Source organism: Scyliorhinus torazame, chromosome 1 (assembly GCF_047496885.1).
Source record: "Scyliorhinus torazame isolate Kashiwa2021f chromosome 1, sScyTor2.1, whole genome shotgun sequence".
Lineage (NCBI taxonomy): Eukaryota > Metazoa > Chordata > Chondrichthyes > Carcharhiniformes > Scyliorhinidae > Scyliorhinus > Scyliorhinus torazame.
This window is the reverse complement of record NC_092707.1, coordinates 34,683,253-34,710,885: the sequence shown is the minus strand read 5'-3', so window position 1 is coordinate 34,710,885 and position 27,633 is coordinate 34,683,253. Positions and strand designations below refer to the sequence as shown.

Here is a 27,633-nt window from a genome sequence, read left to right as displayed (position 1 = left end):
CCTTCCAATCAAATGCTGCCTTGTTGTCAAGGGCAGTCACTCCTCACCTCACCTCTGGCATTCAGCACTCTTGTCCATGTTTGAACCAAGGCTGTAATGAGGTCAGGAGCTGAGTCATGCTGGCGGAACCCAAACTGAGTGTCTGTGAGCAGCTTATTGTTGAGTAAGTGCTACTTAATAGCACTGTTAATGACTCCTACTATCACTTTGCTTATGATGGGAGTAGATTGGTAGGGTGGTAATTGGCTGGGTTGGATTTGTCCTATGTACAGGACACCATTTATTCCTCCAAATAATAACAGTGATAGCTCCAGGCATTTTACTGCTGGTGGTGGATTTAAGAAATTAAAACTGAGAAAACCAGTAAGTCATCCTTAGATGGCTGCAGGTTTCATCCCTTCGACTGTCTTCCTCTCATCCAGGTGGAGTAGCTCATCTTTCTTTGTTCTGTAAGATTGTAGTTTAGTCGGGCAGCATGGTTGGCACGGGCTTGGAGGGCCGAAGGGCCTGTTCCTGTGCTGTACATTTCTTTGTTCAAGCAGCTGCATCTCCGCTACCCACAAAACTCTTGGGAAGCCTGTGACTCAATCTCAACAATGGCTTCCTTGGCCACCTTTCTCATGGCAAGATGGAACACCACCTTGCATACAGGCAGAAATCATCTTAGAAATAAATGGACAGCTTACTGCACAACTGTCTCATAGGATTAAATACCTTACACCCAACCTTCCTTTGATCTCTCCAAAGCAGACTTTAGAACAGGTCAGGTTCTGACCTAGTTACCAAAAGGACTTTTAGACCTAAAAGGGGGCAGAATTGTAACGAATCATATAGCTGGAGAAGGAGCAGAATAGAAGATGAGGGATGATAAGTGGATGCTCTGACATCTGTTACTCCTCTCACTAATGGTGTAAAATGTATGGTATCAGAACAAGGGTCAGCACTCAAAGCAAAACAGGTTACAGATGCTTGTGGACTGAGTGAAGGTGTCACTCAAACAGTCACCTAGCCTGTATTGAGTCTTCCCAATGGAGACTGCATTGAACAGCAAATACACTAGATGAAATTGAAAGACCAAGTTAAATTTTGCTTCACCAGTTTGGGGTTTTGGACAATGTGGAGTCAAGGAGCAGGTGTTACACATGTGATTGCATGGAAAATGGATGCAGACCGAAGTGTCACAGGAAGAGGCTATGGGCGGGGAATGTGGTAATGGAGGAGTGAACCAGATGTCAGAATTATCCCTCCAGGGGAGGTAAGAGTAGATATGTTTGGTGGTCTAGTAGGGCAGTAAAGTGCCTTACGTTGAGTTGAAAAGGATTCAATCTTAAAGGTACGTGGAAATGTCAAACATTCAAGGCAATTGGCCAAGTGCTAGAAAGTGGCATTAGTACAGTTTTGTTGGTGCCGACTCGATGGGCAAATTCACGAGACCGCGATGAGAAATACCTTGATCAGTGGCGAAACAAATGGGAAAAAAGACAAAATTAGTGCAAGGAGTCACCTGACTGACTACCAACTTTCATAACCTAAGCATTAGAGAGGTAATCTGATGGTGGAGTGGCAGATAGTGTTGTGGATTGTCAGAGAATAAAGCAGAACATAGATAGGTTTGAGACTTGGGCAGAGAAATGGCAAATAGAGTTTAATGTGAGCTAATGCATTTTGGTCGGTCTGAGGGGAAATATAACGTAAATGACAAAACACTTAAGAATATAGAAAGTCAGTGATCTGGGCATGCATGTCCACAGATCTTTAAAGGTGGCAACACAAGTGGACAAGGTAATCAAGAAAGCATATGGAATTCTTGCCTTCAATGGACGTGGCATAGAGTATATAAATAAATAACCAACCTTTGTCACAAATAGGCTTGCTTAACTGGCAGTTTTCTACAGTGGTTTAGAACGTTGGTACAGCCGCATTTGGAATATTGTGCACAATTCTGGTCGCCAAACTACCAGAAGGATGTGGAGGCTTTGGAGAGGGTGTTGCCTGGTCTGGAAGGCGTTAGCTATGCGGAGAGGCTGAATAGACTCGGCCTGTTTATCAGAACGATGGAGGTTGAGGGGGTGACCTGATAACTGTCTATAAGATATGAGGGGCATGGAGAGTGGAGGGGTCAGTCACCAGGGGGCATAGGTTTAAGGTCTGTGGGGCAACGTTTAGAGGAGATGTGCAAGCCAGGTGTTTTTACACAGAGGGTGGGGAGTGCCTGGAATGTGTTGCCAGGGGAGGTTGTGGAAGCAGATACATTAACAGTATTCAAAAGGCATCGCAACGAACACCTGGATAGGAAGGGTATAGAGCACAAGGACATGGAGGGTTTTGGCAAAGGTTGGTATTATGACCGGTACAGGCTTGGAGGGCTATGCTGTATTGTTTTTTGACAATTAATAGTTTACAATCAGGTTAGATGCAGATCATAATTGTATAACTCACATCATTCACTCATTTCACACAAAATGTCTGTAACCACTTGACCTTTATTTATATTGCAAATCAATCCATTTTACACATGTTACAGAAGTCGTCTCATTAAAATCTTGGTGACTGACAATTAGATAACTGTGCTGGTGATTTAAAAAAACACATTAAATAGCTGAATGCTATTTAAAGGATATAGTCACCAAATTCAGTCCACACTGAGTGGAATGGTTATCCATACTGTAAATATACCCATGTTAGTTTGGAAGACACCATGGAGACAGTATAATGAACATGTGTTCCATCAAGTTTTTAAAACATGGGACACTGAAGAATATGAACTGGGCAGAGGTGTAAATATTTCTGCCGTGAGGTGCAAATTCAGGATTAAAAAGGATTTCGCCAATGACAAAGTTGTGTTTACCTTGAAACGACTAAGATTGTGTTTCTGGCTAACAAATTGCAGGGGTGCATTCTTATTCTTTCCACAGCCCAGTCCAAGAATCACAGGTATTGATTCTACTAGATTAGGCGTTTGTTTACTCTTTCCACACTTCCTTCATAAAATATTCAGGAAATCATTAATTTACTGGAGATGGTGACATTAAAGTAACAAAACCAGTAAGGTTGCTCTACCACCGCCTCCTCTCTTTCCTTTCTCTCCCTTCCCTTCCCCCCCCCCCCCCCCCCCCCACCCAAATTAAGCAAAAAAATATTTACAAGTTGCTTTGGTGACAGGGTTGCCTCAGAGTTGCAAAGCCCTCCATTCTTCCAGGAACTGACTGGCTGTGTGATTTTACTCCGAGAACCCAAGTCAACTGGGAAAAGGAAATGCTGGAGGGGTTGAGGGAAATAACTGATCCCAACAGATGCGATTAGACAACAAATCTGTCCATGTAAAAGGAGGTCTTCATTATGTAAACAAGCTATGCTGTGATTTCCTCGAGCTGCTGAGCACAGAAGAGCTGATGTTCGGGGATGATGTTCCTCAAAGTTACATTTTTTCGTTCAGTTACAGATGCAGAGTACTGGTGTAGTTGGGTTTGCAGTTTGAGACTTAATCCTCAACAGATCTGAAACAGCCCAGTACCATGGCCTGTGTCTTTCTACCAACAAGCTGGAAAGGAAGGTGTGCAATGACCACTTGTTCCCTCACCTTGAGGGGAGATTTCAAATATTTCAGTTTCATGATGATTTAATCTAGTTAACACAAAAACCCAAATAAAGCAACCTTCCTCGACCATATGCTGAAGTAGAATTAGTCGCAAACAGTAGCTCTTCGAATTCACCAAGGTCATAAATCTAGTTTGAACAGAAACAACACTGAACACATCTCTTACACTTCAAAATGAGAACAAGTCTATAATGAAGGAGTGTTCAATAAGGGCATTTAAAACTATACAAACACAAATGGCATGAAAGGATATTTTAACACTGTAAAACATTCTAAAATGTCCTACAACTTTCCAATTGTGGATTCAGTGGCAGGACTGACTGACACTGAACCCTAAAAATGGAGCTTCTGCCTATTGTGACAAGGACACATCTCTTTGCAAATTAATAAATAGCAATAAAAATATAAGCAAACTCCCTTCCTACAGAAGCAAAATGCTTACCAGTTGATCCAGCAGAACTAACAGCAAAGAGAGGCAGCCATCTTTTTTTAAAACTTAAAATGGTTAATTGAATAATTGTATTTAATACATTTAAACGGTTGCTCAAAAGACAGACATCAAACCCAAGAACAACAATTCTACTGTGCAAGCCACAAATGTAACCCATTAATTTTAATAAATTTAGAGTACCCAATTTTTCTTGATGATTTAGTGTGGTCAATCCACCTACCCTGCACATCTTTGGGTTATGGGGGTGAGACCCACGCAGGCACGAGGAGAATGTGTAAACTCCACCTATCTGACCCGGGGCCAGGATCGAACCTGGGTCCTCAGCGCCGTGAGGCAGCAGTTCAAACCACTGCACCACCGTGCCGCCCAAATGTAACCCATTATAAACGATTCATTTCTATATAAACTTTCTGAATAAAATTTCTCTTCCCTATTAGACCACAAATTCCCACCAGCAGACAGCCAAGTGGGTAATCCTTTCCCAGCCATGCTGCTCCAAGGAGTTGATTTGGATCAGAGGCCTTCTCCTTTCACTGGTATCTTCCCTCTGCCCCAGACAGCTGACTGCTTTTTTCCTCCTCACGCCTGCAAGCATCTGTTTCCTCTTCATCTTTCCCACCTCTCTCCAGAGATCTTGAATTTTCATTTCCTGAAAACCCCAACACTATTAAGTGTAATTTTCATTGAGTACAATGTTTATCAGTTTTCAAACAATGCAAGAATGATGAAAAGGTCATTAGTTTTATGACTTTTGAACTTCTTTATGCTCCCAATTTCCTCCAGCAACAAGAGGTCACAACTCAAAAGTTTGAATAACAATTCAAGCTCACCCAATGCTTTTCTAAATTACCTATGTATCATGAAAAGTGTAAATACATTTCCAATAAACTGCCTCTACGGTTTCTGTATTTAAAAACGTTCCCAGAGCAGCAGACTTGATTCCGAAACAACACAGTGGTCTTAAAAAAAGACACTTCATCGCAGTCATTAGGACTGGGTCTGCAACTCCTAAAATGCAGATTAAAACTTTTACATGTGCAAAATTCCTCTGAAAGACAAAACTATTTCTTGAATTCTGTACTGACCACAACATAAATGTGCGGTTTCTGCATGATGCAATTTAGGCATCAGTAAAGCACATTACAGACCTACGTAAATGAACGCACAAGAGAATGCAGAGAAGTGAAGTAGATAGCAAGCAAAGAAACACAGCAGAAAAAGGAGACAGCGATGGAGCACGATACAGATAGAAGCAAATGAGCCCACTGTAAAAAAAAAAGGCAAAGCAGCAAGAGAAAAGACCTATAGAGAAGCGTGAGCAAAGGCAAAAGGACAGATATCATCATTATCAGCACAGAAACAGTTATGCCATCACTGAAAATGACAAGATATAGAACAGAAAAATCATACATTAGGAACTAGAAAATATTTCAGTCTATAACCTATACACTTATGGTATTTGTATTGGCTAAGTACTATTCTTGTGGTTTGAGATATGTTACGACTATTGAACTTAATTTAAGTAGCCCTTTCTATTGTGAGATATTTTGAATTGATTAAATTAAATAAAATTGTTGGGGCGTTCAAGCTGTGAACTTCCATAGCACATCCCATTGAAATTAAATGAGCTGTATCAAAATTGAACTTTTCTTCATGTTTCCCCCCAAACTGTCATTCAGCTGTATTAGAAACTATCCCCCAATCTATCTCCAAGTGCGTAGGAAGTCACCAAATTTAAATGTCCGTTGCCATTTTAGTTATGTGGTTGCAGGGATTTAAAAAAAAGGGAGCTCCTGTGAAACATCTTTGTTTTTGTTGTGAGGTTTAAAAGGAGAGTTGAGAGGAAATAAAAACACTACCAGTTAAACCACACACAAATAATTTTCTTGCATAGAAAATGAAAGGAAGTCCTGAGTTTGAGCACTAAATATAAATTTAGGCGTTGGACACCATTGCGATGAGTGTAGTTGAGTTCCACTTCATCACTCCTCTTCTTTCCCATCATTTTCTGGTCTTTTTTTCGGTATGTTCTGCTGAAATAGAAAATAGATACATAATGGAATCCATTAATCACGTGAAGTGGTACCCATCGTCATTTCCCTGAAAATGCTGCAGTACAGGAATATTGGCCAGCAATGTTTCCTGACATCCCTATCAGAGCAGTTCTTTTTCATTTGTAAGCTGAGTGAGCATCAGCAAGCTATTCACCGTATGCACTTAACATTTATACATGTGCACATTCACCAGAATTCACAGGCTAGGGGTCAGGTGCAGGAATCCTGGCAGCTATTCCCTCTCCTTAGTCCAAGGCTGCACAGACTGGTAGTAACTTTTATCCCCACACCTCAGGAAGGACATACTGGCACTGGAGCGGGTCCAGCGGAGATTCACACGGATGATCCCAGGAATGGTAGGCCTAACATACGATGAACGTCTGAGGATCCTGGGATTATATTCATTGGAGTTTAGGAGGTTGAGGGGAGATCTAATAGAAACTTACAAGATAATGAATGGCTTAGATAGGGTGGATGTAGGGAAGTTGTTTCCATTAGCAGGGGAGGCTAGGACCCGGGGGCACAGCCTTAGAATAAAAGGGAGTCACTTTAGAACAGAGATGAGGAGAAATTTCTTCAGCCAGAGAGTGGTGGGTCTGTGGAATTCATTGCCACAGAGGGCGGTGGAGGCCGGGACGTTGAGTGTCTTTAAGACAGAAGTTGATAAATTCTTGATTTCTCGAGGAATTAAGGACTATGGAGAGAGCGGGTAAATGGAGTTGAAATCAGCCATGATTGAATGGCGGAGTGGACTCAATGGGCCGAATGGCCTTACTTCCGCTCCTATGTCTTATGGTCTTATGGCTCAGCCTGGAAACCCTCCTGGACTGTTTGATTCAGTTTCACACTGTCAACTGAACCATCAAGGGAAATCAAACAACATTTTAAAATATTAAATGAATTTTCTTTAAACTAAGTACACATAGAACATAGAACAATACAGCGCAGTACAGGCCCTTCGGCCCACGATGTTGCACCAAAACAAAAGCCATCTAACCTACACTATGCCATTATCATCCATATGTTTATCCAATAAACTTTTAAATGCCCTCAATGTTGGCGAGTTCACTACTGTAGCAGGTAGAGCATTCCACGGCCTCACTACTCTTTGCGTAAAGAACCTACCTCTGACCTCTGTCCTATATCTATTACCCCTCAGTTTAAAGCTATGTCCCCTCATGCCAGCCATTTCCATCCGCGGGAGAAGGCTCTCACTGTCCACCCTATCCAACCCCCTGATCATTTTGTATGCCTCTATTAAGTCTCCCCTTAACCTTCTTCTCTCCAACGAAAACAACCTCAAGTCCATCAGCCTTTCCTCATAAGATTTTCCCTCCATACCAGGCAACATCCTGGTAAATCTCCTCTGCACCCGCTCCAAAGCCTCCACGTCCTTCCTATAATGCGGTGACCAGAACTGTACGCAATACTCCAAATGCGGCCGTACCAGAGTTCTGTACAGCTGCAACATGACCTCCCGACACCGGAACTCAATCCCTCTACCAATAAAGGCCAACACTCCATAGGCCTTCTTCACAACCCTATCAACCTGGGTGGCAACTTTCAGGGATCTATGTACATGGACACCTAGATCCCTCTGCTCATCCACACTTTCAAGAACTTTACCATTAGCCAAATATTCCGCATTCCTGTTATTCCTTCCAAAGTGAATCACCTCACACTTCTCTACATTAAACTCCATTTGCCACCTCTCAGCCCAGCTCTGCAGCTTATCTATATCCCTCTGTAACCTGCTACATCCTTCCACACTATCGACAACACCACCGACTTTAGTATCGTCTGCAAATTTACTCACCCACCCTTCTGCGCCTTCCTCTAGGTCATTGATAAAAATGACAAACAGCAACGGCCCCAGAACAGATCCTTGTGGTACTCCACTTGTGACTGTACTCCATTCTGAACATTTCCCATCAACCACCACCCTCTGTCTTCTTTCAGCTAGCCAATTTCTGATCCACATCTCTAAATCACCCTCAATCCCCAGCCTCCGTATTTTTTGCAATAGCCTACCGTGGGGAACCTTATCAAACGCTTTGCTGAAATCCATATACACCACATCATACTTCTTGGACAACATTTAATTAAACTTCTCCTAAAAGTATTTTCAAATAAATTGGATATTAATAACCAAAAAAGGAACATTTTTGACAAACTTTCATCTCTTTCCTGAGAGGAGCAGGGTTTAGTTGCTCAGTGGCCATTCCTGGGGCAGCATGGTAGCACAGTGGTTAGGGACCCCGGTTTTATTCCCGGCTTGGGTCACCGACTGTGTGGAGTCTGCATGTTCTCCCCGCGTCTGCATGGGTTTCCTCCGGTGTTCCGGTTTCCTCACACAAGTCCCAAAAATCCTGTTTGTTAGGTGAATTCAGAATGAATTCTCCCAGTCTACCCGAACAGGTGCCGGAGTGTGGCGACTCAGGGATTTCCACAATAACTTCATTGCAGTGTTGATGTAAGCCTACTTGTGACACTGATAAAGATAATTATTGTCTGAACCTGAACAAATTACAGATTTGACAGCTTGAAAGATAGAGTTTCTAAACATGGGCTTCTTGTTGCCTGCTTTTAAGCATCAAGACCTGTGGAGTGGAACTGAAGGACAATGCTTGCCTGAGAAACGAGACACCAAAAGGAATAGACTTGACCCTCTGGATAAATACTTTACAAAAGAGCATACTCTGTATGAACAGTAAATGGAAGATTAACTCACAATCAAAACTAGATTACAGATAGACTAATCGATCCCAAATTAGTCAGAGAAATGGTATATCGAAACAGCAATTGAATAAAGGATTCTGGGCCATAACTTGCTGGGTTCAACAAGATCAAGAATCATGGGCCAGTTAGCAGCTGTTACTTGCTCTACTGTTCGTAACATTGTTGAGCAAAAATGAACTGATAAGACAACTGCTTTGCTGGACTGCAAGAAATAATGGAAAATCAAAGATTTGGTTTGATAACAGACTTGGATAGGAAAGGTACAAAACATGCAGGGGTGCAACAATTTTCAGGAGACCACAAGCAGTAATCAAGAAACACGCTGAAGAATAATTAACCTCCCTCAAATCTTCAAGAATGTGATCGGCCTTGGTTCGGAGTTGTATGGCAGATATCCAGAAAAAATGTCTATGTCCATGAATGTGGAACATTACGGTTCCTGTCCCAGACAGCCCTAGCACAGAGATGGGGGCAAGAGAGGAAGGGAGAGAACAGTCGTCAGTCGCTGTGGTTGTTCACCACACAGAACACTGGTAGGGGTTTGCATTTGGATCAAAAAGAGGCCACGTTTGTAAGAGTTAGCTTTAACTAAAGGCAGAGATCTCCAGAGTAACCCAAAAAGGTTAGTTTGAGAATTAGAAGTTACCCAGCTGGAAAAGAAAAAAAGGAAACAAGCCATGAGAATAGCTTTGGACTGGCTCTTGGAGAATCGTGTGTCTACTTAAGGGACAGAATAAAGTAGAACTGTGGGGGCAGATTTTCAATGATTTTCAAAAGTTAAATGCGGGAAAACCTCTCTGTTGTTTAGAATAAATGTTGCCTACTGAAATACTGTTCAGTCAGTATTGCTTGTTGTTCGTTACAGTAAAAGTCATAAAATTTGAAATCTTGCTATTGTGACCCTTTCAGTCAGACACCGGTAGTTTAGAATTTCTTTGAAAAGTTTAAAAGGTTTGTATGGTAATTGTAACATTTCCTCAAGTAAGAGAGAGAAAAAGATAGAAATTATATTCTGCATTTGGCCAATATGAAAATATTCCAGATAAAAAGATCCATGATCAGCTTGTGTGAGGTGGATATGATTTACTCCATCTGATATACTAGTCCTTGATATTCCACATCTTCCAGGCATGCTTTGAAATTTGAAGCATGAATATAAGGAGGGTGTGGGGAAAAAATCTCAATAATGGGAAAGAAAAAAAAAAAAAGCATTTAGTAGGAAAAGCACATGGAAGTAATGATTTTGTTTCAATAATTCTTCCTTTTAGAGTAACCACCAACTTGTAAATCACTCTTTTTATCCCAGCAACCGCCAAATGTTTTTTTACCTTTATTCCTGGAACTCTGCTCCTGGAGGTAGGAGGAACTGTATTCCTAGAAATCCTGGATCCTTCTGTTCTCAGACTGAAAAGTAAACAAAGGCCTTAATAGAGACACCAAGAATGAAAGAGCAAAATTCAGTCCCCCTAAACAGTAATGTGCAATGGAGAACCTCACTCAGCAACTGGGTCAGGGAACACGGCTACCTTTGGCTGGTTTTCTCATTGACAGCAAAGATCCAAAGCTGACAGTGCGGAATACAAGTAGGATTGGAGTGAGAATTGGATAAAATCGAGAAGTCATGGCCAGATGATAACTTGTGTCTGTGTCTATGTCTTTGGTATCTTTTGGAACTAGATTTCTAAATACTCCTACAATAATCCTGTCACAAATTGATTTACAATCTGTATTCATAACTTAGATGAAGAAACCAGGGCAATTTGCTCCAATTTGATGATACAAGGCTAGATGGAAAAGGAAGCTAGGAGTGGATAAAGAGTCTGCAAAAGGAGGCTAAGTAAACGGGCAATCAAAGTGGGAGAGGCAGCACAGTAGCATTGTGGATAGCACAATTGCTTCACAGCTCCAGGGTCCCAGGTTCGATTCCGGCTTGGGTCACTGTCTGTGCGGAGTCTGCACATCCTCCCCGTGTGTGCGTGGGTTTCCTCCGGGTGCTCCGGTTTCCTCCCACAGTCCAAAGATGTGCGGGTTAGGTGGATTGGCCATGATAAATTGCCCTCAGTGTCCAAAATTGCCCTTAGTGTTGGGTGGGGTTACTGGGTTATGGGGATAGGGTGGAGGTGTGGACCTTGGGTAGGGTGCTCTTTCCAAGAGCCGGTGCAGACTCGATGGGCCGAATGGCCTCCTTCTGCACTGTAAATTCTATGATATTCTATGAATATGGAATGAGAGGTTACTATCTTTGGTATGACACATGTTTTTTTTTTATAAATGGACAGGAACTTAAATGTTGGTGTTCAGAGGAATTCAGGTGTCCTTCCACAGAAAGTTAACTTACCGAATACAGTTAGCAAGCAGGAAGGCAAATGGTATGTCAGCCTTAGTGTTGGGTACAAGAGTAAGGAAGTCCAGCTGCAATAATACATGGCTTTGGTGAGACCACAGCTGGAGTAGTGTGGGTGGCTTCGGTCTCTGTACAACAAAAATAATATCTTTGCCTTAAAGGGAGTGCTAAAAGGCTCACTTGGTTGATTTTTGGGAAGAGGGATTGTTCTGAGGCGAGACCGACTAGAATCATCCTATATTCAGAGTGGCACAGTGGTTAGCACTGCTGCCTCACAGCACCAAGGACCCGGGTTTGATCCCGGCCCCAGGTCATTGTCCATGTGGAGTCTGCACATTCTCCCAGTGTCTGCGTGGGTCTCACGCCCACAACCCAAAGATATGCAGGGTAGGTGGATTGGCCACACTAAATTGCCCCTTAATTGGGGTGGGGGGAAATTTAAAAAGCAAAAAAAAACAATAATCCTATACTTCATTACAGCTTTGGTTCAAACATGGACAAAAGAGCGGAACTCCTGAGGTGAGGCAAGAGTGACTGCCCTCAACATGAAGGCAACATGAAGACCCTGTACAGCATCAAGGAGCCCTTGTAAAACGGGTCAATGGGAATCAGGGGGGGAAACTCTCCACTGGTTAGAGATAAATCTAGCACAAAGGAAGATGTTTGTAGTTGATGGAGGTCAATCATCTCAGTCCCAGGACATCACTGCAGGAGTTCCTCAGGGACTCCTTGGGCCCAAGGCCCAACCACCTTCAGCTACTTCATCAATGACCTTCCTTCCATCATAAGGTCAGGAGTGAGATGTTCACTGACGATTGCACAATGTTCAGCACCATTCACAATTAATAAGTTACTGAAGCACTCGATGTCCAAAGGCAGCAAGACGTGGGCTGACAGGTGGCAAGTAACATTTGCACAACACAAGTGCCAGGCAATGATCATCGCCAACAAGAATCAAACCATCTCCCCTTGACATTCAATGGCTTTACCATCAATGAATCATCCACTATCAATATCCTGGGAGTTGCCATAATAATAACAATCTTTATTGTCAGAAGGAGGTTTACATTAACACTGCAATGAAGTTACTATGAAAATCCCTTATTTGCCACACTCCGGCGCCTGTTCGGGTACACCGAGGGAGAATTCAGAATGTCCAAATTACCTAACAGCATGTCTTTCTGGACTTGTGGGAGGAAACCGGAGCACCCGGAGGAAACCCACGCAGACACAGGGAGAACGTGCAGACTCCGCACAGACAGTGACCCAAGCCGGGAATTTAATTTGGGACCCTGACTCTGTGTAGCAACAGTGCTAGCCACTGTGCTACCGTGCCACCCTTGGAGCAGAAACTGAACTCGACTAGCCTTATAAATACGGTGGCTAAAAGAGCAAGTCAGAGGCTCGTGATCCAGCAGCAATTATCTTAGCTGCTGACTCCCCAAAGTCTCACCATTATTAACAAGGCCCAAGTCAAGAGTGTGATGGAATACTCTCCACTTGCCTGAATGAGTGCAGCTCCAACAGCACTCAGGAAGCTTAACACCATCCAGGATAAAGCAGCCCAGTTGATGAACACTCCTTCCATAAACATTCACTCCCTTCACCACTGAAGCACAATGGCAACAATGTGTACCACCTACAAGATGCACTGCAAGAACTCACTAATGCTCCTTAGCAGCACCTCCCAATCCCATGACTGCTAATACCTAGAAGAACAACTACTAGTTCCCCGCCAAGCCACATACCACCCAGATGTGGAAATATAATTGCCTATCCTTCACTGTCGCTGGGTAAAATTCTGGATCTCCCTCCCCAACTGCACTGTGGCTGTACCTACACCACATGGACCACAACGGTTCACGAAGGCAGCTCACCAGCACAGTCTGAAGAGCAACTAGGGATGGGCAATATATACTAACCTAGCCAATGATGGCCACATTTTTTCTATTGATTAATTAGATGCGAGCGTCTCTGGCAAAACCATAATTTATTACCCATCCCTAATTGACTCTGAAGTGAATGGCTTGCTAGGCCATTTTAAGAGTCAACCACATTGCCGTGGGTCAGGAGTCACATGAGGGCCAGACCAGGTAAGGACGGCAGATTTCCTTCCCTAAAGGACATTAGTAAACCATTTTTTATGACAATCAACAATGGTTTCATGGTCACCATTGAACTGGAGTCCAGATGTTTTTTTAATTCAAATTCCACTATCTGCTGTTGTGAGATTTGAAACCCGGTCTACAGAGCATTACGCTGGGTCTCTGAATTACTAGTCCAGTGACAATAACACTACACCACCACCTCCTCTTACACCCCATAAGAGCCTAATCTCCTTGTCACCTGAGCAACATATGTACATTTTTCAGTGGGGAACTCACTGGGTAGGTGATCTGAAGGAGAAACCCTGGCGTTTAGTACCAGTGACTCACGTACACAATGGGAAATGCACTTAAAACAGCCACCCATCAGGGAAAAGTTCATCATTTTCCTGTCACCCCAGCAACAGGTTTCTACAAGACAACAAACGTCGAGGAAAATGAATCCATTTGTGTGCTACAGATGATTATACTGGGTTTTAAGTGGACGGTATTTAAAAATTATCTACATGCTCATTTACTTGCCCCTAGTGTTCAACACACTATCACCTGGATCTAGCAGCAGGTACGTGTGGAAAAGTGGGTTTATAGCTCTCTGGAAACACGTCTCCAATAGGGCGAGTAGAGCCCCCTGATGGTTCCAGAGGTTTCCGGGTCAGCCGTCTCAGCTCAGATGCTTCTCTGTTGGAAACCTTGACACCTCTCGTATTTGGGACAATGGTCTCTGCATCTTGGCTTGCCAGGGATATTTGGGCACCATTCCCCTGTCTGAACGTTGCTGGGGCTCCTGTTGGTCTCATTCGAACTGAAGGTCGAATAGCTGATCTTGGCTGGACAAAATTATCCCGATGAGAAAAATGATTTGGTCTGACATCTCCTGCATTTACAGAACATAAACAAGAAGAGCATTGTAATCGATAATTTTAAAACAAAGCTGTTCTTTATAAATTCACTCGTCGGGTACAAAGTATTTTAATTAAACACAGAATATGAAGCACTCAACACTGCTACAAAACACAATTTATTCTTCTTATTCTTCTGTTTAACAGTAAAAGTGGACAAAGACTGTGGACACCAAAGACTCAAAGAAGAAACTCAACATGTCATTTCCCAGATTCTTTGATGATTCAGTGGTCTGTACAGTTAGCTTATCTCAGCTACAGTAGAATGATGGACATGATTGGCATCAGTGCCCTAGACTGGGGAAGGAGCAAGGAAGTTTAAAAAGAAGTTGAGCATTGTCAAGTCCACATGCTCAGAGCTGGACCACAGTACGATTGAGATATCCGCAAGGTAAAACAGCCCACTGACTCCCACCATCAAGACTTGGAGTTTCAGCGGGAGCGGGGTACAGAGGCTGCTGGGTGAGTATTTAAATTTAGAATAACTTACCTTGCAGGAACAGCTCTTGGAGTTTCAGCGGGAGAGGAGTGCGGGGGCTGCTGGTGGGTGAGTATTTTAAGTAAACACTTACCTGGTCCCGTTTCTGTTCCTCTTTGCACTTGTATTTTTTTTTTTTTTAATTTTAAGGCAGGAACAGGAAGTTCGACCCACGGACTTCTGGGAAGTCCCTCACCAATAAATTCTGGTGGAGAGGAAACCCGAGACACTACACGTGTAGTGTCTCCCACCCGCCCTCCTCCTCTAACCTAATAATAAAACCCATTGGTGTGAGGTAAGTACCGTATTGTATTATTATTATTTTTATTTTTATTTTTTAATTTAGTTGTTAGCCAGATCTTGGTTGAAGTTAGAGGGATGGCAGGGAAGGGAGTGCAATGTTCCTCCTGCAGGATGTTTGAGGTGAGGGATGCCGTTAGTGTCCCTGCTGATTTTACCGGCAGGAAGTGCTGCCATCTCCAGCTCCTCCAAGACCGAGTTAGGGAACTGGAGCTGGAATTGGAAGAACTTCGGATCATTCGGGAGGCAGAGGGGGTCACAGATAGCAGCTTCAAGGAATTAGTTACACCAAAGATTGGAGATAGATGGGTAACCGTAAGAGGGACTGGGAAGAAGCAGTCAGTGCAGGGATCCCCTGCGGTCGTTCCCCTGAGAAACAAGTATACCGCTTTGGATACTTGTTTGGGGGGGGGGGGGGGGGGGGGGGGTGAGAGAGACTTACCAGGGGTAAGCCATGGGGTACAGGACTCTGGCACGGAGTCTGTCCCTGTTGCTCAGAAGGGAAGGGGGGAGAGGAGCAGAGCATTAGTAATTGGGGACTCGATAGTCAGGGGCACAGATAGGAGATTTTGTGGGAGCGGGAGAGACTCACGTTTGGTATGTTGCCTCCCAGGTGCAAGGGTACGTGATGTGATCGTGTTTTCCGGGTCCTTAAGGGGGAGGGGGAGCAGCCCCAAGTCGTGGTCCACATTGGCACTAACGACATAGGTAGGAAAGGGGACAAGGATGTCAGGCAGGCTTTCAGGGAGCTAGGATGGAAGCTCAGAACTAGAACAAACAGAGTTGTTATCTCTGGGTTGTTGCCCGTGCCGCGTGATAATGAGATGAGGAATAGGGAGAGAGAGCAATTAAACACGTGGCTACAAGGATGGTGCAGGCGGGAGGGATTCAGATTTCTGGATAACTGGGGCTCTTTCTGGGGAAGGTGGGACCTCGACAGACAGGATGGTCTACATCTGAACCGGAGGGGCACAAATTTCCTGGGGGGGGAGATTTGTTAGTGCTCTTTGGGGGGGGTTTAAAACTAATGCAGCAGGGGCATGGGAACCTGGATTGTAGTTTTAGGGTACGAGAGAATGAGAGTATAGAGGTCAGGAGCACAGATTTGACGTCGCAGGAGGGGGCCAGTGTTCAGGTAGGTGGTTTGAAGTGTGTCTACTTCAATGCCAGGTGTATACGAAATAAGGTAGGGGAACTGGCAGCATGGGTTGGTACCTGGGACTTCGATGTTGTGGCCATTTCGGAGACATGGATAGAGCAGGGGCAGGAATGGATGTTGCAGGTTCCGGGGTTTAGGTGTTTTTGTAAGCTCAGAGAAGGAGTCAAAAGAGGGGGAGGTGTGGCGCTGCTAGTCAAGAGCAGTATTACGGTGGCGGAGAGGATGCTAGATGGGGACTCACCTTCCGAGGTAGTATGGGCTGAGGTGTTAGAAACAGGAAAGGAGAGGTCACCCTGTTGGGAGTTTTCTATAGGCCTCCAAATAGTTCTAGGGATGTAGAGGAAAGGATGGCGAGGATGATCCTGGATAAGAGCGAAAGTAACAGGGTAGTTATTATGGGAGACTTTAACTTTCCAAATATTGACTGGAAAAGATATAGTTCGAGTACGTTAGATGGGTCTTTTTTTTGTACAGTGTGTGCAGGAGGGTTTCCTGACACAATATGTTGACAGGCCAACAAGAGGCGAGGCCACGTTGGATTTGGTTTGGGGTAATGAACCTGGCCAGCTGTTGGATTTGGAGGTAGGAGAGCACTTTGGGGACAGTGACCACAATTCGGTGACGTTTACGTTAGTGATGGAAAGGGATAAGTATACACCGCAGGGCAAGAGTTATAGCTGGGGGAAGGGCAATTATGATGCCATTAGACGTGACTTTGGGGGGGGATAGGTTGGAGAAGTAGGCTGCAAGTGTTGGGCACACTGGATAAGTGGAGCTTGTTCAAGGATCAGCTACTGCGTGTTCTTGATAAGTACATACCGGTCAGGCAGGGAGGAAGGCGTAGAGTGAGGGAGCCGTGGTTTACCAAAGAAGTGGAATCTCTTGTCAAGAGGAAGAAGGAGGCCTTTGTGAAGATGAGGTGTGAAGTTTCAGTTGGGGTGATGGATAGTTACAAGGTAGCGAGGAAGGATCTAAAGAGAGAGCTAAGACGAGCAAGGAGGGGACATGAGAAGTATTTGGCAGGTAGGATCAAGGAAAACCCAAAAGCTTTCTATAGGTATGTCAGGAATAAGCGAATGACTAGGGTAAGAGTAGGACCAGTCAAGGACAGGGATGTGAAGTTGTGTGTGGAGTCTGAAGAGATAGGCGAGATACTAAATGAATATTTTTCGTCAGTATTCACTCAGGAAAAAGATAATGTTGTGGAGGAGAATGCTGAGACCCAGGCTATTAGAATAGATGGCATTGAGGTACGTAGGGAAGAGGTGTTGGCAATTCTGGACAGGCTGAAAATAGATAAGTCCCCGGGGCCTGATGGGATTTATCCTAGGATTCTCTGGGAGGCCAGGGAAGAGATTGCTGGACCTTTGGCTTTGATTTTTATGTCATCATTGGCTACAGGAATAGTGCCAGAGGACTGGAGGAGAGCAAATGTGGTCCCTTTGTTCAAAAAGGGGAGCAGAGACAACCCCGGCAACTATATGTTCCTGTCTAGCCAGCAATTAAGGAGCTTTTGTTGACTTTTCTCTCAATCCCTCTTCTCCTTGCCCCAACACCAGTAGGGATGCAGCTTATTTCTAATTAGTAAGCAATGTGGAAAAACTGCCACTGACACTTGCACTTACCCTGGGGTCTCTGCCGATGAATGGGAACTTGCGGAAATTCCCTTGTCTCAGTGTTGTTGACTAGGAATGGCCGACTGATATCTTGATCAGGTGGTCTTGCTGTTGGTGGTCGGAAATTACATTGATCCTGAGGGGGAAACAAGAGTGCGGGGGAAGAGAACCGAGAGCGCGCGAGGATAGGAGGGGGGAAACCGAGAGCGCGCGAAGAGGGTGGGAAACCGAGAGCGCGCGAAGAGGGTGGGAAACCGAGAGCGCGCGAAGAGGGTGGGAAACCGAGAGCGCGCGAAGAGGGTGGGAAACCGAGAGCGCGCGAAGAGGGTGGGAAACCGAGAGCGCGCGAAGAGGGTGGGAAACCGAGAGCGCGCGAAGAGGGTGGGAAACCGAGAGCGCGCGAAGAGGGTGGGAAACCGAGAGCGCGCGAAGAGGGTGGGAAACCGAGAGCGCGCGAAGAGGGTGGGAAACCGAGAGCGCGCGAGGAGAGGGGGAAACCGAGAGCGCGCGAGGAGAGGGGGGGAAACCGAGAGCGCGCGAGGAGAGGGGGGGAAAACCGAGGGCGCGCGAGGAGAGGGGGAAACCGAGAGCGCGCAAGGAGAGTGGGGGAATCGAGAGCGCGGAAAACCGAGAGCGTGCGGGGGGGGGGAGAAACCGAGAGCGCGAGGAGAGGGGAAAACAGAGAGCGCGCGAAGGGGGGGGGGGGGAATCAAGAGAGAGGAGGATAGAAAAACGAGAGAACGGGGAGGTGAGGAAAACAAGAGGGAGAGATTAGAGGGAAGAGATAGATATTCATGCTTATGTAAATATATATTTATTTATATTCAAAGTTTTTTTATGCTAGGCGGACTACTGTGACTTTGAAATGAAACTATTAGCTGCTTCTAAAAAGATTATTTTGTCTTTGCAATGCTGAAATTCAAGCAATAATAGCTGATAGTTTCAGTTTATGTTTTTGCTGATGAACAAAACCTAATCAGATCAAGGCTGCCTGGCATGTACCACAGGTTTGTGGAATAATAAATGCAAGCATTTATAGTGACATTTAAGGGGCATCTTAACAAATACATGAATAGGATGGGAATAGAGGGATACGGACCCAGGAAGTGTAGAAGATTGTAGTTTAGTCGGGCAGCATGGTCGGCACGGGCTTGGAGAGCCGAAGGGCCTGTTCCTGTGCTGTACTTTTCTTTGTTCTTTGCATTTGTTACCAAGTGTCTCCAGACTGAGCACAACGTAGGGTGACTGCCACTCGGTGACTGCAAATATCGTAACAGAAGAAAACTCCAAAAAGCCTGTGGTTCAAGCCCCCACCCTCGGAAACAATTGGGCTTCTATCCATCACATTCACTTGGGTGACAGAACACGTCCTACAATGCCACGTCCTTTAAAGTTATATGAAATATCATGTAATCTAGTTGGTTTGTACGGAACTGGAGTACTGCTGAAAAAAAATACATATGATCGAAGCTTTTCTTCTTGTACCCATCAGGACATTTAAGATTGGGGTCCCCTGATATTGGTTTTCTTGCAATTGTACAAATGGGAGTGCACAGCAAAAAGCTTTGACAAAATGTCCTTTTACAGCAAAATTCATGTGATCTATTAAACAGCTGAATCAGAACCAAACACATTTTCAGGTATAACATTTGGTGCATGGGAATTAACAAGTCTTTCTTATATTAGGGGCGGCACGGTGGCACAGTGGTTAGCACTGCTTCCTCATAGCGCCAGGGATCCGGGTTCGATTCCGGCCTTAGATGATTGTGTGGAGTTTGCACATTCTCACTGTGTCTGCGTGGGTTTCCTCCGGGTGTTCTGGTTCCCTCCCAAAGTCCAAAGATATGCAGGTTGTGTGGAATGGACATGATCAATGCACGGGGTTTCGGGGATAGGGTGGGGGAGTGGGCATGGTAGACTGCTCTTTCAGAGGGTCGGTGCAGACTCGATGGGCTGCATGGCCTCCTTCTGCACTGTAGGGATTCTATGGATTACTGACAGAATAGGGAGGTTTAACCTGTGAACTGCTTTGTTAAATAAAAGAGTATGTGTGTGTGGTTTTCTTACCTGATGATGGTATAACACATCTTCTTCCAATGCTATACCACAGAACTCGCAGGGGATCATGACATCTCCGTCACTGGAGCTATCAAATGGGCCATATGATGGCAGCGAATAGCCTTCTGAAAATAATTCGGGATTCACCTGGTGATGGTGGGAGAAAAGATCATTTGCCCTGGGAATGGTGACTCTTTGTAGTGGCGGTATAAGTGTGGTGCTTTTACTGAATGAGGCAAAGGCACTTACTGGGTTACAGCCAGTCTGTAAAAGAGAATCATAAATTAATCCCCTCACAAAAAAAAAGGAGAAGATTAAATATAAAATGCTTCCAGTATAAAAGTATCCCATTAATTTCTTTGCATACCAGGCACTATAATCTATAGTTTATTTGTAGACAATGCAACTTCTAAACTGATTTACTAAACATCTACGCCCTCCAACAGAGGCCTACCATGTTGGCTCAGAACTCTTACATCCAGGTAATGCACCCATCCTATTTCCCAATGTTCCCAGTCACCCAATTTCAAAATGCCCACTTTGGTTTCAGGTGTTGAGCTCTTTTGCTCATCTACACAATTGATGTTTTTGTAAATACCCATTGCTCCTGCAACCCACATTTCAGCTTTGGATTGAATGAAGAAGAAAAGAAAAAAAAAAAGTCTATACTAGATGAAAATCATCACTTTGGCTTCCAGGTGCGGCTACGCAGGGCTTCCGGGTGCAGCTATGCAGAGCTAGGTCGCATATTCGGTAGCTCCCGCTTGGAACAGACTTTTGGGCTCTTTTACAGGGCCCCCACGGCATTTGTTTGACATTTCCCGTTGTGGGAAGAAGGCTGCAGCATTCCCCTGACAGTGTCCCCCAGGAATGTTGTGTCTTTTGGCTTCCAGACCCGGCAGAAACAGTGAAGGATTTGGCTTGATCTGCAGCAATAGACAGAGGCCTCTTCCAGCATGCAGGCAGGGGAAGGGCAAGCTTAAAGCTGCAATCTGACTTGACTCTATCAAAGGTGAATTCTAGCAGCAGAGGGAACAACTGTGAAAGGATCTACCAAGGCCATTGAAGAGGCGGGGACGAGGCTTCTGGTGGCGGCCATGGAGGAGTAGGTCGCGCATTCGGCAGCTCCCGTCTGGAACCGACTCTCAGACCTTTTTCAGGAGTTTCCATAGACATTTTGGGGCAGACTGGTGAAGCAAACACTGCCAATTTCTATGAAACGGACCAGAAGTGTAACGGCCAAAGGAGCGGCACTGGAGCAACGGGAGAAGCGAGGGAAAGAAAACAAAATGTCGGCAGCCAGGGACAAAGGGGAGCTGCAGGAGTTCATCACGCGCTGCTTCGAGGAGCAGCGCGAGGAGATGCGCAAAGAGATGTTGGCGCCTATGCTTTCGGCAATTGAAGGACTTTGGATCACGCAGAAGGCCCACGAAGCTAAGATCCAGGAGGTACAGAAAAGAGTCAGTCAGAACGAGGATGAGCTTGTGGGCCTGGCGGTGAGAGTGGAGCAGAACGAGGCGCTACACAAGAGGTGGGCGGGAAGACTCGAAGACCTGGAGAACAGGTCGAGGAGAAAGAATCTGCGAATCCTGGGTCTCCCTGAGGGAGTGGAGGGGGCTGATGCCGGGGCATACGCGAGCACGATGCTCGAGACGATGATGGGCACGAAGGCCCCTTCAAGGCCGCTGGAGAGGCTTTCAAGTGTCAGTTGAAAGGAATACAGGACCGGCATGTTCCTGTGAGGAAGAAAGATAAATGCGGCAATTTTCGGGAACCTTGGATGACGAGTGATATTGTAGGCCTCGTCAAAAAGAAAAAGGAGGCATTTGTCAGGGCTAAAAGGCTGGGAACAGACGAAGCCTGTGTGGAATATAAGGAAAGTAGGAAGGAACTTAAGCAAGGAGTCAGGAGGGCTAGAAGGGGTCACGAAAAGTCATTGGCATATAGGGTTAAGGAAAATCCCAAGGCTTTTTACACGTACATAAAAAGCAAGAGGGTAGCCAGGGAAAGGGTTGGCCCACTGAAGGATAGGCAAGGGAATCTATGTGTGGAGCCAGAGGAAATGGGCGAGGTACTAAATGAATACTTTGCATCAGTATTCACCAAAGAGAAGGAATTGGTAGATGTTGTGTCTGGAGAAGGGGGTGTAGATAGCCTGGGTCACATTGAGATCCAAAAAGACGAGGTGTTGGGTGTCTTAAAAAATATTAAGGTAGATAAGTCCCCAGGGCCTGATGGGATCTACCCCAGAATACTGAAGGAGGCTGGAGAGGAAATTGCTGAGGCCTTGACAGAAATCTTTGGATCCTCGCTGTCTTCAGGGGATGTCCCGGAGGACTGGAGAATAGCCAATGTTGTTCCTCTGTTTAAGAAGGGTAGCAAGGATAATCCCAGGAACTACAGGCCGGTGAGCCTTGCTTCAGTGGTAGGGAAATTACTGGAGAGAATTCTTCGAGACAGGATCTACTCCGATTTGGAAGCAAATGGACGTATTAGTGAGAGGCAGCACGGTTTTGTGAAGGGGAGGTCGTGTCTCACTAACTTGATAGAGTTTTTCGAGGAGGTCACTAAGATGATTGATGCAGGTAGGGCAGTAGATGTTGTCTATATGGACTTCAGTAAGGCCTTTGACAAGGTCCCTCATGGTAGACTGGTACAAAAGGTGAAGTCACACGGGATCAGGGGTGAACTGGCAAGGTGGATACAGAACTGGCTAGGCCATAGAAGGCAGAGGATAGCAATGGAGGGATGCTTTTCTAATTGGAGGGCTGTGACCAGTGGTGTTCCACAGGGATCAGTGCTGGGACCTTTGCTCTTTGTAGTATATATAAATGATTTGGAGGAAAATGTAACTGGTCTGATTAGTAAGTTTGCAGACGACACAAAGGTTGGTGGAATTGCGGATAGCGATGAGGACTGTCTGAGGATACAGCAGGATTTAGATTGTCTGGAGACTTGGGCGGAGAGATGGCAGATGGAGTTTAACCTGGACAAATGTGAGGTAATGCATTTTGGAAGGGCTAATGCAGGTAGGGAATATACAGTGAATGGTAGAACCCTCAAGAGTATTGAAAGTCAAAGAGATCTAGGAGTACAGGTCCACAGGTCATTGAAAGGGGCAACACAGGTGGAGAAGGTAGTCAAGAAGGCATACGGCATGCTTGCCTTCATTGGCCGGGGCATTGAGTATAAGAATTGGCAAGTCATGTTGCAGCTGTATAGAACCTTAGTTAGGCCACACTTGGAGTATAGTGTTCAATTCTGGTCGCCACACTACCAGAAGGATGTGGAGGCTTTAGAGAGGGTGCAGAAGAGATTTACCAGAATGTTGCCTGGTATGGAGGGCATAAGCTATGAGGAGCGATTGAATAAACTCGGTTTGTTCTCACTGGAACGAAGGAGGTTGAGGGGCGACCTGATAGAGGTATACAAAATTATGAGGGGCATAGAGAGAGTGGATAGTCAGAGGCTTTTCACCAGGGTAGAGGGGTCAATTACTAGGGGGCATAGGTTTAAGGTGAGAGGGGCAAGGTTTAGAGTAGATGTACGAGGCAAGTTTTTTTACGCAGAGGGTAGTGGGTGCCTGGAACTCGCTGCCGGAAGAGGTAGTGGAAGCAGGGACGATAGGGACATTTAAGGGGCATCTTGACAAATATATGAATAGGATGGGAATAGAAGGATACGGACCCAGGAAGTGTAGAAGATTGTAGTTTAGTCGGGCAGTATGGTCGGCACGGGCTTGGAGGGCCGAAGGGCCTGTTCCTGTGCTGTACATTTCTTTGTTCTTTGTTGGAGTTGGACGGGGCACATCGGGTGCTGGCGAAGAAGCCCCAGGCAAATGAGCCGCCAAGGGCGATGGTGGTGAGGTTCCACCGGTTCATGGACAGAGAGTGGGTCCTGAGATGGGCCAAGAAGGAGCGGAGCAGTAAGTGGGACAATGCAGAGATCCGAATATACCGGGACTGGAGCACGGAGGTTGCAAAGCGGAGAGCGGGTTTCAACCGGGCCAAAGCGGCGTTGTACCGGAAAGAAGTGAAATTCGGAATGCTGCAGCCAGCGCGACTGTGGGTCACATACAAGGGCCAACACTATTACTTTGAAACGCCTGAGGAGGCGGCGTGGACCTTTGTACAAGCCGAAAAGTTGGACTCTAACTGAGGGTTTGTGAGGGTGGGGGGGATGTTTTGGGGTTTGATGTGTGATGGCTGTTGTATATAGGGGGTCAATTACGCGCAGGCAATGTTACATGGGCTGGGGGAGAGAGACAGGGCCACGACAGGAGCTGCGCCAGAGGGGGCGGAGCAGGCTTTGGAAAGCACGGGGTATTTTCCCGCGTGTGGGAACAAAGGCGGGAAGGGGAACAAAGGAATGCATATGGATTGGGAGACTCCCACGCGGGGAGGTCAATGGGACGGCGGGGGAAGCCGGGGTCAGCAGGCGTCAGCTGACTTACGGGAGTGACATGGGGGGGGGGGGGGGGGGGAAGAGCAAAAAAGCTAGACAGGGGTCTAGCGGGGGGGGAGGGGGGGAAAAAAGGGTTGCTGCTGCACTGGCTGAAAGGGAAAGGGACACAGAAGAGGTGGTCGGGACAGGCCCCCCCCCCCCCCCCCCCCCCTCTGGGGACTGGAGGGTGAGGGAGGCGTGGACACGGGACTGGCCCAGAAAAGGAGATGGCTAGTCGGCGGGGGGGGGGGGGGGGGGGGGGGGGGGGGGGGGGGGGGGGGGTAGGGGGTGAGAGCCCCTCCAATCCGGCTGATAACGTGGAATGTGAGGGGCCTGAATGGGCCAGTGAAGAGGGATCGAGTGTTCGCGCACTTAAAGGGACTGAAGGCGGACGTGGCCATACTCCAAGAGACACATCTGAAGGTGGCGGACCAGGTCAGGTAGGACAGGTATTGGTAGGACAGGTATTCCACTCGGGACTGGACGCGAAGAATAGAGGGGTGGCAATATTGGTGGGAAAGCGGGTGTCATTTGTAGACTATTGTAGCGGACAATGGAGGGCAATATGTAATGGCGAGCGGTAGGCTGCAAGGGACGTGGGTGGTGTTGGTAAACGTATACGCCCCGAACTGGGATGATGCAGGATTCACGAAGCGCATGTTGGGGCGCATTCCGGACCTGGAGATAGGAGGCCTGATAATGGTAGGGGACTTCAATACAGTGTTGGATCCAGCACTGGACCGCTCCAAATCAAGGACTGGAAAGAGGCCAGCGGCAGCCAAGGGTACTTAGGGGGTTTATGGATCAGATGGGGGGGAGTGGACCCATGCGGGTTTGCAAGGCCGCAAGCCAGGGAATTTTCTTTCTTCTCCCATGTACACAAAGCCTACTCCCAGATAGATTTTTGTTCTGGGTAGGGCGCTCATCCAGAGGGTGATGGGGACGGAGTATTCGGTTATAGCCGTTTCGGACCATGCCCCGCACTGGGTGGAACTGGAGCTGGGAGAGGAGAGGGACCAACCCCCGTTGTGGCGGCTGGATGTGGGACTGCTGGCGGACGAGGTGGTGTGTGGGAAGGTGAGGGGGGTGTATCAAAAGGTACTTGGAGGCCAACGACAATGGGGAGGTGCGGGTGGGGGTGGTATGGGAGGCATTGAAGGCGGTGATCAGGGGAGAGCTAATTTCCATTAGGGCTCATAGGGAGAAGACAGAGGGTATGGAAAGGGAGAGGTTAGTGGGGGAGATTTTGAGAGTGGACAGGAGATACGCAGAGGCCCCGGAGGAAAGATTACTTGGGGAAAGACGACGGCTCCAGACGGAGTTTGACCTGTTGACCACAGGGAAGGCGGAGGCACAGTGGAGGAAAGCGCAGGGGGCGACCTACGAGTATGGGGAAAAGGCTAGTCGGATGCTGGCACACCAGCCCCGTAAGAGGATGGCAGCGAGGGAAATAGGGAGTGTCAAAGATGGAAGGGGAGCCACGGTTCGGAGTGAAACAAAAATAAACAAGGTATTCAAGGCCTTTTATGAAGAGCTGTACAGATCCCAGCCCCCAGCGGGGGAAGAGGGGATGAGACGATTCCTAGATCAGCTGAGATTCCCGAGGGTGGAGGAGCAAGAGGTGGCTGGTTTGGGGGCACCAATTGGGTTGAAGAGCTGAGCAAGGGTTTGGGGAGCATGCAGGCGGGGAAGGCCCCGGGACCGGACGGGTTCCCGGTGGAGTTCTACAGGATGTACGCAGACCTGTTGGCCCCGCTACTGGTGAGGACCTTTAATGAGGCAAGAGAGGAGGGGACCCCTGCCCCCGACAATGTCGGAAGCGACAATTTCTTTGATCCTAAAGCGGGACAAGGACCCACTGCAATGTGGATCGTACAGGCCGATCTCGCTCCTCAATGTGGATGCAAAGTTGCTGGCAAAAGTGCTGGCCACGAGGATCGAGGACTGTGTCTCGGGGGTAATCCACGAGGACCAGACGGGATTTGTAAAGGGCAGGCAACTAAACACCAATGTGCGGCGGCTCTTAAACGTGATAATGATGCCATCGGAGGAGGGAGAGGCGGAGATAGTGGCAGCTATGGACGGGGAGAAGGCCTTTGACCGAGTAGAGTGGGAGTACCTCTGGGAGGTGCTGCATAGGTTTGGGTTCAGGGTAGGGTTTATCAATTGGGTTAAGCTCCTTTACAGAGCCCCGATGGAGAGTGTAGTGACGAACCGGCGGAGGTCGGAGTACTTTCGACTGTACCGAGGGACGAGGCAGGGGTGCCCCCTGTCCCCCCTGTTGTTCACATTGGCGATCGAACCATTGGCCATGTCATTGAGGGAGTCTAATAAATGGAGGGGGGTGGTCCGAGGGGGAGAAGAGCATCGGGTGTCGCTATATGCGGATGACCTGTTGCTGTACGTGGCGGATCCAATGGAGGGGATGGTGGAGGTCATGCAGACTCTAAGGGAGTTTGGGGAGTTTTCGGGCTATAAGCTCAATGTAGGGAAGAGTGAGCTCTTTGTACTACAGGCGGGGGACCAAGAAAGAGGGATAGGGGACCTACCACTGAGGAGGGCGGAGGGGAGCTTTTGGAATCTGGGGAACCAGATAGCCAGGAGTTGGGGGACCCTACATAAACTGAATCTGAAGAGGTTGGTGGAGCAAATGGAGGAGGATTTCAAAAGATGGGACATGTTACCGCTCTCGCTGGCGGGTAGAGTGCAGTCGGTCAAAATGGTGGTCCTTCCGAGGTTTCTGTTTGTGTTTCAGTGCCTTCCCATCGTGATCACTAAGGCCATTTTTAAGAGAGTAGGCAGAAGTATTATGGGGTTTGTGTGGGCGAATAAGACCCCGAGAGTAAGGCGAGGGTTCCTGGAACGCAGTAGGGACCGAGGAGGGTTGGCGCTGCCAAACCTGGGGAGCTACTACTGGGCAGCAAATGTGGCGATGATCCGCAAGTGGGTTATGGAGGGGGAGGGGGCGGCATGGAAGAGGATGGAGATGGCGTCCTGTAAAGGAACGAGCTTGGGGGCGTTGGTGACGGCACCGCTGCCGCTCTCGCCGACAAAGTATACCACGAGCCCGGTGGTGGCGGCAACGCGAAGGATCTGGGGCCAGTGGAGACGGCACCGGGGTGCAATGGGAGCATCGGTGTGGTCCCCGATCAGGGGTAACCACCGGTTTGTCCCGGGGAAGATGGACGGGGGGTTCCAGAGCTGGCATCGGGCGGGGATTGGAAGAATGGGGGACCTGTTCATCGACGGGACGTTTGCGAGCCTAGGGGCACTGGAGAAGTTCGAGTTACCCCCGGGAAATGCCTTTAGATATATGCAGGTGAGGGCTTTTCTGAGGCGACAGGTGAGGGAATTCCCGTTGCTCCCGGCACAAGAAGTTCAAGATACGG

General features: G+C 47.0%; 1 protein-coding gene across 4 annotated transcripts in view; it reads right to left on the bottom strand.

The window, feature by feature from the left end:
- Window positions 1-3,601: 3,601 nt before the first annotated feature.
- trafd1 (TRAF-type zinc finger domain containing 1) overlaps window positions 3,602-27,633 on the bottom strand; it is an 86,064-nt gene continuing 62,032 nt past the window's right edge. For 3 of the 4 annotated variants that reach the window (XM_072485937.1, XM_072485849.1, XM_072486089.1), the window contains 5 exons: window positions 19,811-20,065; window positions 17,753-17,879; window positions 13,838-14,165; window positions 10,171-10,246; window positions 3,602-6,082 (listed from right to left, as the gene is read on the bottom strand). In XM_072485937.1, coding sequence (XP_072342038.1) covers window positions 6,032-6,082; window positions 10,171-10,246; window positions 13,838-14,165; window positions 17,753-17,879; window positions 19,811-20,065 — 837 coding nt within the window. In that variant the 3' untranslated portion in view covers window positions 3,602-6,031. The remainder of the gene's footprint in view (window positions 6,083-10,170; window positions 10,247-13,837; window positions 14,166-17,752; window positions 17,880-19,810; window positions 20,066-27,633) is intronic. The other variant, XM_072486024.1, reaches the window with a different exon arrangement.